Genomic DNA, 13,518 nt, shown 5'->3' with positions numbered 1-13,518 from the left:
TGGCATTAGCTTCAGAAATGAAGCAGGGGGATAAACTGAGGCAGTGGAGGAGGGAGGTGAGCAGAGAATCCGGGGCCGTTTTATATGCGGGAGTTGTAGTTTTTGGTGTCTGAGAGTCTCCGCTGGATAGGCTTAGTGGCTAGTGGCTGTGAACTACATCTCCCGACGTGCCTTGCGGGTTGTCGTTGGTCCGCCTCTGGGGCGCTCTGCATTGTGGGATATTGAGTCTAAAATGTGGCAAGCTCAGCAATGTCCAAAGCGAGGTGCTGGACTCGGACTCGGTTTCCCTGCGGCCCCGGGAGGCTCGCGGGCCATTGGCTGAGTGGGGCGGATCTGGTCGCGCTCCTCCCCGCCCCCAGTGACACAATAGCAGCTCCCACCAAGATGGCGGCGGCGACGGCGGACCCGGGAGCAGGGAGCCCGCAGGCTGGGGACTCCTCCAGCGGGGGGGCTGGGGGCGGGCTGCCGTCCCCCGGGGATCAGGAGCTGAGCCGGCGCCTGCAGCGCCTGTACCCCGCGGTCAACCAGCACGAGACGCCATTGCCGCGTTCCTGGAGCCCCAAGGACAAGTACAACTACATCGGCCTCTCTCAGGGCAACCTCCGTGTCCACTACAAAGGTATCGACCCGTCTGGCCGCTGGGGGGACAAGTCCAGAGCGTCTGCTATGTTGTTTGGCCCCATTCCATCACGTCCCTTTCCTTGTCTGAGTTTTCCGGTTTAGGCCTTAGCCCCCCTGTGAAGTGTTTAGAGTGGTGGAGCTGACCAGGCCGAGGGTTGACTGCCTTGCTTTACCCTTCCCTGAGACAACCAATGGTCAGGAGAACTCCAACAGGTGTCCAAACTCTGTGCTGAGCTAACCCTTCTACTGTAGAGCGTCTCTGGGCTGGCTCTTTACCTCTGTTTAGTTTCAGGGATGCCTGCAAAAAGAGGTGATAACATCTTCCCACCATTAGTAAGACATGAATGGACTGTCCTGCCTGCTAGTCATCCTATACTGGACTGGGGTTGTGTGCTAAAGTTGTTGTTGAGAGTGTTATCCATGTTTGCCTCCCCCTTTCCCTGATCTCTCAGGTGGGCTGCCTGGGTTCTGAGGAGTCTGCCAGGAATGCTCACTATCTTTTGCAAGTCCCCACTTTGCCTATACCCTGTTTTGTGATTATGAAGGGCAGTGGCTCAGGGAGGGCTATCTCAAGAGGAGGTGAGCCAGATGTGGGAGTTCTAAGTGTTTACTCAGTTGTCCATTTATTCCTTGAGCTATAAGTGCTTAACCAAGGAGGATGAAGTTGCCATGGAGCGGAGAAGAAAGAGGTTTCCATTTGCATTTACTTCTGCCGAAATTTGTTTCTTGTCCTTTCCCATTAGGTCATGGCAAAAATCACAAAGATGCAGCTTCAGTTCGAGCTACTCACCCCATACCCGCTGCCTGTGGTATTTATTACTTTGAGGTGAAGATCATCAGCAAAGGAAGAGATGGGTAAGCCCCTTTTTACTACCCTCTTTTCCCCACTCCCACACTAAGCTGTTCCCTGTGGTAAGAGTTTGAGGCCTCCTGTGATTGATATAACTCCTCTTTAAGGAAGGATATAGCTTGGTCTAAGCATTGGGCCTTGATAGATACATTGTGGATAAATCAGGGACCCTTTTTTTTTTTAGTGATGTAAACAAATACTTCACAGATCAGAAACACAGATAACAGGTTTACATTATTAATTCAGTGTACAGAATGGGATTTCCCCTACTAGCCTGTGCCCTTCAAGACTTCCCCTTTTTTATACTCAAGGTCCTCTTTATGGCATTTAGTCATATAGAGTCTCTAGTAGGCTTCAAAGGGATAGTAGAATCTTTGCAGCATTCATCAAAGCTCTAGTGGCCACTGTCATCTCAGTAAACAACATAACATGGTCAGAATCAAGTGACCTTGTTGCTTATAAACTTGTTTTTCAGTCCAGGGACTTGAACACCAGTCTGACCAGCTTTTAGAAGGTCCTTATTAAAGTCAGCATAAGGGCAACGCCCTTCTTGAGGGTTATGTAAACAGACACTAAACATCAGAGTGAACCTTTTTCACTCTCTTTTCCTTTTTTCTTCCAGTCATCTCTTTTTTCCAGTGATGGCAACAAAGGATATGTGTTTAAGATAAGAAATACCATGACTGTAACTGCTTTGGCAAAAGCTTTCTTCATTATATTTTAAGTATGGTATGAAAAGTTTGGCCACACTCAGTTCTTCTTTGATCTGAGTGTATGTTTTTTAAGAATTTTGAGGAGTTTTTCTCTCCTAAGGACTGCTCCTCTTACAGTGTATGCAAAATACCTGATAAAGGGGTTGAACTTGGAGCAGAACTGCCAGAATCAGAAACTTCCCTGCCTTCTTTGTGTTGTTTTAACTCCTTTGCCTGGTAGGGCTCTGTGGGCTTGAGTACATCTTGTTTCTTCATCTGTACTGACAGCTGCTAGGGCCAACATCTAAGCTGCCATTAACCCTAGAATGTGATGAGTCTGAACTTCTTTTTTTTTTGTGTGTGTGTGCTGGTCCCAGGGCTTGAACTCAGGTCATGGCTCTGTCCTGAGTTTTGTTTTGTTTTTCTTTGTTGGTCATGGGACTTGAACTTTGCCTGGGCACTACCCCTGAGCTTTTTTGTTGTTGTTGGTCATGGGGCTTCAACTCAGAGCCTGGAGCTGTCCTTGAGTTCTTTTGCTCAAGTTTAGGGATCTACCATTTTGAGCCACAGCACCACTTAATGGCTTTTGTGTGTGTGTTTAATTGGAGATTAGAGTCTCACAGACTTTCCTGCCACGGCTGGCTATGAACCGCGATTCTCAGGTCTCAGCCTCCTGAGTAGCTAGGAACCAGTGCCCAGCACCTGAGCACTTTTGTCCAAGGCTAGTGCTCTACCACTTTGAGCCACAGGGCCACTTCCAGTTTTCTGGTGATTAATTGAAGATAAGAGTCTCATGGGCTTGCCCAGGCTGGCTTTGAATAGCGATCCTCAGATCTCCACCTCTGGAGTAGCCTTTGTGCCTGGCTTATGATTCTGAAATTCTAATTGTGGAAAGCTGTTATATCTTTTACTTTCATCCCTATATAGTTCCTTTACAGACAGGATACATATTTAAGTTTCAGATAGGACTTTAAAGACTTAATAGTCCCTTTCTATGATATGATAGAAGAATATAATTTACTTGAGCTAGTGTAAATGAGAATGACTTCTTAAGGGCTAGGAAGGTGGCTCAGTGGTAGAGTGCTTGCCGTGCATGCATGAGGCCCTGGGTTTGATTCCTTGGCACTAAATAAACAGGAAAAGCTGGAAATGGTGCTATGGCTCAAGTGGTAGGGTGCTAGCTTTGTGCTGAAGAGCTGAGGGACAGTGCCCAGGCCCAGAGCTCAAGCCCCATGACTGACAAAGTACAAAAAAACAAAAACAAAAAACCCCAAACACTGTATAATAGTTAGAAAGTTGACCCAGATGTTGGTGCTCGAGTCTCATATTGCTAAGAAAGCTGAGAGGCATTTCTTAAATGAGTAGGGAAGAAAATGGAGGTTTTCTTTATAAGTCTTTTTTTATATATATATATCAGCTGAGCTATTTAGAGACAAGAACAACTTTTCACAAGAGGAGTGTTTAAGAGCTCTGTATTTCTTTAACTGGCTTTCAATATTTAAGTGGATCTGTGTCATGTTAGGTTGTCTGTATGTCTACAATGGCCTGCTTCAGCTGACCAGATAGTGAGTGTATTAATGGTTCTTCATGGCCACTTTATGGAATCTCTGAAAGCCTTTTCATGGTTAACATGTAGCCAGATGTTGATATGGGTCAGGGGTGTTTTTGTTGTTGTTGTTGTTTTATTTGTGCTGGTCCTGGGGCTTGAATTCAAGGCTTGGGTGCTATCTCTGTGCTCTGTTTGTTCAAGGCTAGTGCTCTACCATTTGAATCACAGCTCTACTTCTGGCTTTCTTGGGTGATCAGTTGGAGATAGGGGTCTCATGGACATTTCTACCAGGCCTCGCTTCCAACCGTGAGCCTCATATCTCAGCCTCCTGAGTAGCTAGGATTATAGACATGAGCCACTGGCACCAACTCAAGGGTGGTTGCCCCCCCCCCCCTTCACTTCTGGCTTTTTCTGTTAATGTGTTACTGAAAAATCAAACCCAGGGTTTCAAGCATGCTAGGCAAGCACTCTATCACTAAGCTACATTCCCAGCCCTGTCAAGGGTGGTTTTGAGGAGGCCAAAAGCAGTTACAGGCATTGACTGACTTGTTTCCTCTTTCCTGCCAGTGTTAAAATATATTTCTGACCCCAGTTTTGTTGATGATCCAAAGATTAATTGGTTCTGTAGTTTTCCTGTGTTGTCTCATTTAGCCTTACAGCATCTCTAGAAAATGGTTGGAATAAATGATGATGTACCTGTTTTGTGAGAGTGGCCTGAGTCTCTGAGATATTTGGTGGCCTGCTCTGGCTTCAGGGCTTAAAATGTGCAGTGGAATAGCTTAATCTACCCTATGTTCTTGCTTGATCCCAGATATATGTGTATATGCTGCTATTATTTTTCTCCATTGTGGCTACTATTGTATTCTTTTTCTGGGTTAAAGAAGGAACATCTTAGGTTCTCATAGGATCATAGTGTTAGGGGATAGAGCAGAAAGGGGTTCAGTGGGACTAGAGTGGGACTAGAGAAGTATGACAGTTATGTGCTGGGCTTGATCAATGTATTTATTCATTGAATTTAAAGGGTTTTTGTTGTTGTTGGTCATGGGGCTTGAACTCTGGGCCTAGGCAGTATCTCTCAGCTCTTCAGCTCAAGGCTAGAGCTTTATCACTTGAGCCATAGTTACACTTCTGCTTTTCTGAGTGGTTTATTGGAGATAAGAGTCTCAGACTTTCCTGCCCGAGTTGGCTTTGAACCGAGATCCTCAGATCTCAGTCTCCTGAGTAGCTGGGATTATAGGCGTGAACCACTGGTGCCCAGCTGAATATGTAGTTTTTCTGTAGATTGGTATATATCACCTTTGTAGAAGGTATTTATGAATCCACTTTTAGTGTTGTAGTTCTCCAGAAATGCCCCTGTTCTCACAACATCTTTTGTAGAAGAACACACTAAGCTACTCTGATCAGAAAGGTTTTATTTCAAGAGTTTATAGAGTGTTTAGTTGTCCTTTCTTTGTTCCAGGCTGTGTGCCAGGTGCAGGAAAACAGAAGTCAAGCCAGCATAGGCCAGCCTTGTCCTCAGGGAGCCTGTGGCCTACTCAGTAACTGAGAATGGACCGAAAGGCTCTTTACAAGAGGAGGCAAAGCCTGAGCTTGCTTATGAGGAATGAGTAGGAGTTTCTTAGCAGATGGAACCTGTGGACTTATCAGTCTGAGGGGTAATTAGCTTCATGTCAGGGTGTTGGGCTTTTGGGTCTCTGCCCACGTGTTTGGGAGAACTCTGAAGGAGGGGCCATGTTTGAGCTCAGAGCTTGGCACAGACTTACTGCCTTCAGCTGTTTTTTGCCAAGTCACCAGAGCTATGAACCTTGGGAACAGGTCTGGTGGGGTGAGGAGATGTATGATTACTGTCAGTGGTGCCAGAAGGTAAGGGGTGATCTTTCCAAGAAACCAAGCAGGCTCTGAAGCTGAGGGTCTTTAGAGTAAGAGCAACTTCCTCAGTCAGAATTCATGGACCTGTGAGTGTCCCGGCTCTTAGTGATGACACATGAAGGGTGTGGTTGGCCCAGCTGACAGATGCTCCAGTGTGACCCTCAAAATAGACTGTAATATCATCCCAGTGGCGGAGGCCTCCTGACATGTGATGAGTGGCTCTACCCAAGAACAGCAAGCCTAGACTAGAGTATTGGATGGTGTGGGGAGGGGTGGGGATTGTTCTTTGCAGCTAAGCCCTGAGCAGGAATCTCTGGCCATAGCCAACCAGCTCTTATTTGCTCCTGCTGCTGATTTCCTTTGGTCAGGCAGCAGTGCCACCTATCCATTCATACTATATATCAGAATCAACATACATTATTTCGTCTTAGGTTGGGCTCCAAGAACAGACTTGATGCTGGTCTAGAGAGAAGAGAGATAAGCCTCTACCCGTAACCTCATAGGGCATCTAGCAAGGATCAGCCTCTGGTTCCTTTGCAGGGTAGTCCATAGCATAGACTTCCTTCTGTACCCCCCAAGTTTGGGGAAAACATCATAGAAGAATTAGTGATGCTGAATAGAAAGAGAGTGTTTGAGATGACAAAGTGAGAAACAAATGCTTTCAGGCAGAAGATGGTGTTAAACATCCTGTGAAGGCACAGCTGGTCATGGTGGCACACCTGTAGTTCTGACTGCTCAGAACAGGAGTATCAGATAAATCCAAGATTTTTGGGCTAGCCTAGGAAACAGTGAGACCCTGCCTCAAAAATATAATAATAGGCCGGGCGCTGGTGGCTCACGCCTGTAATCCTAGCTACTCAGGAGGCTGAGATCTGAGGATCACAGTTCAAAGCCAGCCCGGGCAGGAGAGACCATGAGACTCCTCTCTCCAATAAACCACCAGAAAACCGGAAGTGGCGCTGTAGCTCAAGTGGTAGAGTGCTCACCTTGAGCTGAAGAGCTGAGGGACAGCGCCCAGGCCCAGAGTTCAAGCCCCATGGCCGACAAAAAAAAAATATATATGTGTGTGTGTGTGTGTGTATATATATATATATATAATAGCACAAGGCCCTGAATTAAATCCCCAGGTCCCCTACCCCCTGTTCCCCTCCCCCCCCCAAAAAAAAAAGATATGGCTACTAGGGCACAAGGTAGGCAGGGCCAGATTGAAAACCTCTTGTGTACTGTGGCCAAGGTGTATGTACTTTGTCCTGAGGGCAGTTGGAGTATACAGAGGTTATGGCTTGGAAAAAAGAGACTCTGCTGGTCTGGTTTACCATTCCAGTGTGGGCCAGGAGCTTTAGGTCCTTTACCCCCGGCATAGTTCTCACAACTGTTGTCTTTTCCTCTTTCAACCATATGGGAGATGCAGAGGAGGGATGCTGAAGACTGGTAGGCAGGGAAGCTTCTCAGGTAAAGTGACTCTGTTTGTGTTAGAGTTCTCTATAGTTTGGCGTTACCACCTTTAATCTGAAAGTAACACTGTCCCATGTTCAAGAGTTTTCCTTCTTATGAGTCAGGATCACGCAAAGTGATTTTCCATAGAGTTTCAAAGAATCATTAAGTTCATTAAGATATCACCAGCTTCCAGGCACCGACGGCTCATGCTTATAATCCTAGCTACTCTGGAAGCTGAGATCTGAGAATCGTAGTTCATAGCTAGCCTGGGTAGACAAATCCAGGACACTCTCTTCCTTTTGTTTTGGTTGGCCATGAGGCTTGAACTCTGGGCCTGGGTGCTGTCCCTCAGCTCTCCAGCTCAAGGAGAGCACTCTACCCCTTGAGCCACAGGGCCCCTCCCAGTTTCCTGCCCGGACTGGCTTTGAACCGTGATCCTCAGATCTCAGCCTCCTGAGTAGCTAGGATTATAGGCATGAGCCACTGGTGCCTGGCTCTCGGGCACTCTTTTTTTTGCCGGTCATGGGGACTGAACTCTAGGCTTGGGCGCTGTCCCTCAGCTCTTCAGCTCAAGGCTAGTGCTCTACCACTGGAGCCACAGCGCCACTTCTGGCTTTTTCTGTTTATGTGGTGCTGAGGAATCGAACCCAGGGCCTCATGCTTGCAAGACATGCACTCTACCGCTGAGCTACCTTCCCAGCCCCATCTCGGGCACTCTTATCTGTCCATTAGCAAAAAAAAAAAAAAAAGATGGAAGTGGTGCTGTGGCTCAAAGTATAGAACACTAACCTTGAGCAAAAGACCTCAGGGACAGTACCCCAGACTGAGTTCAAGCCCTATGACCCACAAGGGAAAAAAAGATCTCATCTGCCATCGCCCTGGTCTGGCCTAGAGAGTTACTGAGCCCAGGCCCTTACAGGCTAAGAGACAACCCATGGCCAGAGTCTACACATGTCAGTCTCAGTGTTGTGAAAAAAGTTCATTGCTTATCTGTGGATTGCTGAAGGCTTTGTCCTGGCTGCCTGTCCTGAGAGGTAGGTGCTGTCCTTGCCCAAGGCAGGTACGGGGGTGGTTGAGCCCTGTTCTCCCTGACTGCCCCCCCAGAGCTGGTGGCTGCTGACTTTTGGGCTGCGTCTCTCCCCAGATGACACATTCATTGTGCTGCTTCTGGAGACATGCTAATTGGACTCCAGAGCCTCCTGGGTTGTCATATGGCTTACTTGTGTTGAAGATGAAAGCTCTGGTCTAGTTTTGGTACCCTGGGGTGTGGTATTGGCTGAGAGAACTAGAGCCTGCATGCTGTCCACTTTTTGGTGAGGTCTCCCTATTCACTGTAGGGAATTCCAGTTGTGAGCCGAGAGTGGGAAGTATGGCTGATTTTTGATATCTGATACCTTCCTTGGTCAAACATTGGCCTATAGAGAAATTTCTATGAATTTCCTAAGAAATTTCTAGATGCTACCTCCCCACCCCCATTTGTTTCTTCATTTTCTTAGATAGGTCACTATGTAGGAGAGATTCCCTTTTGCAAAGGAAACCAGAGCTCACCAGGTTGGAGCACTGAGATGAACTTAGTAACCCCAAGTGGTAGGTACCATATGCCATTTCTTTTTCTTTTTTTTCTCTCCTTCCCCTTCCCCTTTCCTCTCTCCTTCCCCTTCCCTCCCCTTTCTCTTCCCCTTCCCCTCTTCTTTCCTTCCCCTTCTCCCTTCCCCTCTCCTCCCCAACCCCCACTATTGGGATTTAAAGTCAGGATCTTCAGCTTGCTACGCAAGTGCTATAGCACTGGAGTCACATCTCCAGCTCATCACATGCCATTTTTATTTGGGGGCCACTGGATAAGAATAAAGGGCCCTGGAGGGGAACCATCACTAAGAGAAGGATAGATGGCTGTATCTAAAAGATATCTCTCTGAAATTTTCTTCAAAGTACACATGGAACATTTTTGTAGTTCTGGGGTTGGGGTCTTGTTAATGAAATATGAAGTGGATATGTTGCAAGCAATGAGGCTGGATGACTTGGCCATGGAGCAGAGTCCAGCCCCTCTGACACCTTGGACTGGGTAGGGATGTGGGAAAAGGCTGAGGTCATCGTGTGTGTGTGCACGCGCGCGCGTGTGCGCATGTGTGTGCATGCACACGTGCGCACTCACACCCCCCATACCCAGTGTCAAGTACTAGCCCTCATTTCAGACCTAAATGTCAGTTAGTGTTTTTCCTGAATGGTCCCTTTGGACCATTTTGTAGCCACTGTCCCAGAGTCCTCTCTGTTTTAGAGGCTGTTGATTTCTTTTATCTGGGGCAAGTTCTGATAGGAATAAGATTGCCAGCCTGCTAAGCCATGCCTGAGGTGTTAGATGTCAAGATGAAGCTGTCAGATGTGATTCTAACAGCTCCTTGAGGTCTAGGGAAGGGGGCCATGGTGACAGACTCTTTCATCTTTCATCTTTCCCCACAGACCCTAAGAACCAAGACCCATCTCCACTCCGTAACTGAGGACCTTGTCTCTCTTCTTTTCTCTCCTCTTTATCACTTCCTGTCAGAGCCCTGTGGGTCTCGAGACCTCCCATTGATGGAGGTTAAATTAAAAATATTCAGGTCTTATAGCCATTGACTCATTTGTCTCACACAACCATTATTAAAAGTGCCTATGGGTTTGCTAACCCTTAAAATCCACTTTCTCTCCAAGAAGAAATCGATAGAAAGTAAAAGGAGCAGGGCTTGTGTTCTTCATTCTTCTCATTTGCTCTGTGCTAGTTGAGAGGGACTTCTTATTTCTGGCCCTGACTAGAGGCCAGAATACAGAATACTCTGATGCTTTCCATTCAGCTCTGTGCCAAGGCCCTACTTGTGTTATCAGGAAAGCCAGAGGAGGCTCATGCTGGCATGCATATCCATAGGGGTGTGACTCTGCATATGTCCTAATTATCTATAACATAACATATGCAATTACACACATTTTAAGTGTGCAGTTTAGTGATACACATTTGTGGTGTTATGTGACTGTCACCCTGTCTACTTCCAAGATGGTTCCATCACTCCAAACAGAAACTCTACTCACTAAGCAGTAACTTTGTTTCCTCTTCCTGCTAGCCTTTTATTTCTCCCCATTCTGTCTTTATGTATTTGCTTATCCTAGATAGCTTCTGCAAATGGCCTCCTACAATATGTCCTTTTGTATCTGATTTGTTTCATGCAGGAACATTTTCAAGGGTGTGTGTGTGTGTGTGTGTGTGTGTGTGTGTATGTCCTTTTGTATCTGATTTGTTTCATGCAGGAACATTTTCAAGGGTGTGTGTGTGTGTGTGTGTGTGTGTGTGTGTGTGTGTGTCTATGTCTATAGCTAGTACTGAGGCTTAAACTTAGGGCCTGTGCACTGTCCCTTAGCTTTTTTTTTTTTTGCTCACGTCTGGTGCTCTACCACTTGAGCTAAAGTTCTGCTTCTGGTTTTTAGTGACTACTTGGAGATAAAGAGTCTTTTTTTTTGGGGGGGGGGTCTGGTCATGGGGCCTGAACTCTGGGCCTGGGTGCTGTCCCTCAGCTCTTCAGCTCAAGGCTAGCACTCTACCACTTGAGCCACAGCACCACTTCCGGCTTTTTTCTTATGTGGTGCTGAGGAATCAAACCCAGGGCCTCAGGCCTGCAAGGCAAGCGCTCTGCCACTGAGCCACCTTCCCAGCCCCTAATTTTTTTATCTTTTGTTTTCATGATTTTGAAATCCACTGAGCTACTGATGTAGCTCCGTGGTAGAACTGGAAAAACAGAAGGAATCCAACACCACATCCAGGATCATGAATCTTCTAGTAATTTTATAGTTTTAGCTATTATATTTAGTTCATTAATCCATTTTGTGAGTTTTTTGTTTAGTTTTAAGGTCCTAGGGATTGAAGCTAGCATCTCATGCATGCTAACGAAGTGCTGTTACACTGAGAGATACCTACATCTCCTTGACTTAATTTTATATATAATTATGACTTAATTTTATAATATGAGGTATCACTTTCACTATTTTGTGTGTCGAAATACATTTGTAGCATTGCTCTTTGTTGAAGAGACTGCTTTTTTTCTTCTTTGAGAAAAAAAAGTTCGTGTGTGTGTGTGAGAGAGAGAGAGAGAGATGGGGGAGTATTGGGATTTGAACTCAAGGCCTTGTGCTTGTAAGGCAGTCACTCTACCTCTTCAGTCACAACCTATGCTTGGTGTTGGCACTTTCATTAAAGCAATTTGGGTTTGTTTCTTGCCTTTACTTTTCATTGTTCTATATGTCTGCCTTATGCCATTAACACACTGTTTTGATTACTGTAGTTTTGTAGTACTGAAATCGTAAAGTGCGAGTCATCCAACCTTGTTCTGTTTCTTCAAAAATTTTCTAGCTCCTTGGGGACCCTTGTAAGTCCATATGATTTTGGCAGTTGACTTTTTCATCCTTTTGGGGGGCGGGGAATATTAAGAGTTCAAATTTAGGGCTTTGATCTCTCACCCTGAGGTTTTGTTTTCAGCTGGTGCTCTGGCATTTGAGCCCACTTCTGGCTTTTTTGGTGGTTAATTGGAAATAAAAGTTATTTAGATTTGTCTGCTCAGCTACACATCTATCCTGAGTAGCAAGGATTATAGGTCTGACCCACTGGTGCCCAGTTGGATTAAAAAAATTCCAGTACTGGGGCTTGAACTCAGAGCCTAGGTGATGTCCCTTAGGTTTTTTGCTTAAGGCTGGTATCTACTACTTGAGTCACAGTTCCACTTATAACTTTTTAGTTGTTAATTTGGAGATAGAAACTCACAAACTTTCCTGTCTAGACTGGCTTTGAATTTTCATCCTCACATCTCAGCTTCCTGAGTAGCTAGGATAGAGGGGTGAGCCACTGGTACTCAGTGACCTTTTCAATTTGTATGAGAAAGGTTGTTGGAATTTTGGTAGGAATTCCATTTTTTTCTTCTATAGATCAATTTGGAGAGTTTTGACATTTTTTTCTTTCTTTACTCTTTCTTTTTCTTTTTGAGAACAGGGTCTTATATGTGGTGTAAGTTGGCTTAGATTCACAATCATAATCAGTTTCTTGGATTTGTCTGCCTGGGCTGGCTTTGAACTGTGATCCTTAGATCTCAGCCTAAGTAGGTAGAATTACAGGTGTGAACCACCAGCTCCTGGCACTTTTTTTTTTTTTTGGTCAGGCCTGGGGCTTGACCTCAGGGCCTGGGTGCTATCCGTGAGCCTCTGTGTGCTCAGACCAGAGCTCTACCACTTGAGCTACATTGCCACATCTCACATCTGGCTTTTTCTGAGTAGTTTATTGGAGATGAGTCTTATAGACAGACTTTCTTGCCTAAGCTAGCTTCGAACTGTGATCTCAGATCTCAGCCTCCTGAGTAGCTAGGATTGTAGGTTGTGAGGTACTGGTGCTTGGCTTTGGTAATTTTATTTGTTTATTTATTATTATTGTTTTTGGTCGGTGGTGGGGCTTGAACTCTGGGCTTGGGCACTGTCCCTGGGCTCTTCAGCTCAAGGCGAGTGCTCTATCGCTTGAGCCACAGCGCCACTTCCGGTTTTCTAGTGACTTATTGGAGATAAGAGTCTCACGGACTTTCCTGCCCAGGCTGGCTTTGAACTGCGATCCTCAAATCTCAGCCTCCTGAGTAGCTAGGATTACAGGCATGAGCCACTGACACCCAGATTATTTGTTTATTTTTAAAGAAAAATTTCCCCCTTCTCTCCCTCCCCATATTTATTTGTTTATTGAAACAGAGTCTTACTGTATAGCCTGGGCTGGCCTCAAGGTCACAATGCTCCTGTCTCAGCCCTCCAGTTACTGAGAAGATAGATATGTGCCTTGGTGACTTTGGTTTGCCTCACACTGGGTTTTCATTTGTGTATAGCACATTTACAATATATACTGTACACATATTGATGTTATTTTGCTAAGAAATGTTTTGCTAAGCTGGGCACCAGTGGCTCATGCCTGTAATCCTAGCTACTCAGGAGGCTGAGATCTGAGGATTACAGTTCAAAGTCTGCCCAGGCAGGAAAGTCCGTGAGACTGTGCTTTGGCTCAAGTGGTAGAGAGCTGGCCTTGAGCTGAAGAGTGTGGGGACAGCATCCAGGCCCAGATTTTAAGCTCCATGACTGACAAAAAAAACCGAAACAAAACAAAGACCCAGAAATGTTTTGCTAAGAATTGAAGGCTATAGGTCAGAGCTAGGAAGAAGTACAGGAGCGCTTTAGGCTAACATCTCATCTTCTGATGGGGAACCTGAGATGAGGGGTTGAAATCCAAGACCCATGGTCCTGAATTAGACTGGAGTGTACAAGACCAACTTTTCAGAATCAGGGGTAGTATCTCTGAGCGCTACTGTGAAGTATTTTCTGTCACTTTAATACTCATCAGATGCTTTCCTTCCAGAAGTAGGAAGGAAGCAACAGAACTCCTAGCTCTCAGGACTGGTGGGAAGTGGCAAAGAAGTAGGCTCCTCCCTCTAGCCTTGTACATGTCTGGAAGGTATGAA

General features: G+C 45.8%; 1 protein-coding gene across 1 annotated transcript in view; it reads left to right on the top strand.

Moving 5' to 3' along the window:
- The first annotated feature begins 276 nt into the window (after positions 1 to 276).
- The window catches only part of Ranbp10 (RAN binding protein 10), a 51,830-nt gene continuing 38,588 nt past the window's right edge, over positions 277 to 13,518 (top strand). Inside the window, exons 1-2 of the mRNA XM_013013026.1 lie at positions 277 to 619; positions 1,365 to 1,476. Coding sequence (XP_012868480.1) covers positions 385 to 619; positions 1,365 to 1,476 — 347 coding nt within the window. The 5' untranslated portion in view covers positions 277 to 384. The remainder of the gene's footprint in view (positions 620 to 1,364; positions 1,477 to 13,518) is intronic.

The sequence above is a fragment of the Dipodomys ordii genome, unplaced genomic scaffold, assembly GCF_000151885.1.
Source record: "Dipodomys ordii isolate 6190 unplaced genomic scaffold, Dord_2.0 Scaffold18, whole genome shotgun sequence".
NCBI classification, from domain to species: domain Eukaryota; kingdom Metazoa; phylum Chordata; class Mammalia; order Rodentia; family Heteromyidae; genus Dipodomys; species Dipodomys ordii.
The sequence above is the reverse complement of the archived record's forward strand: the minus strand, read 5'-3'. Positions and strand labels throughout refer to the sequence as shown.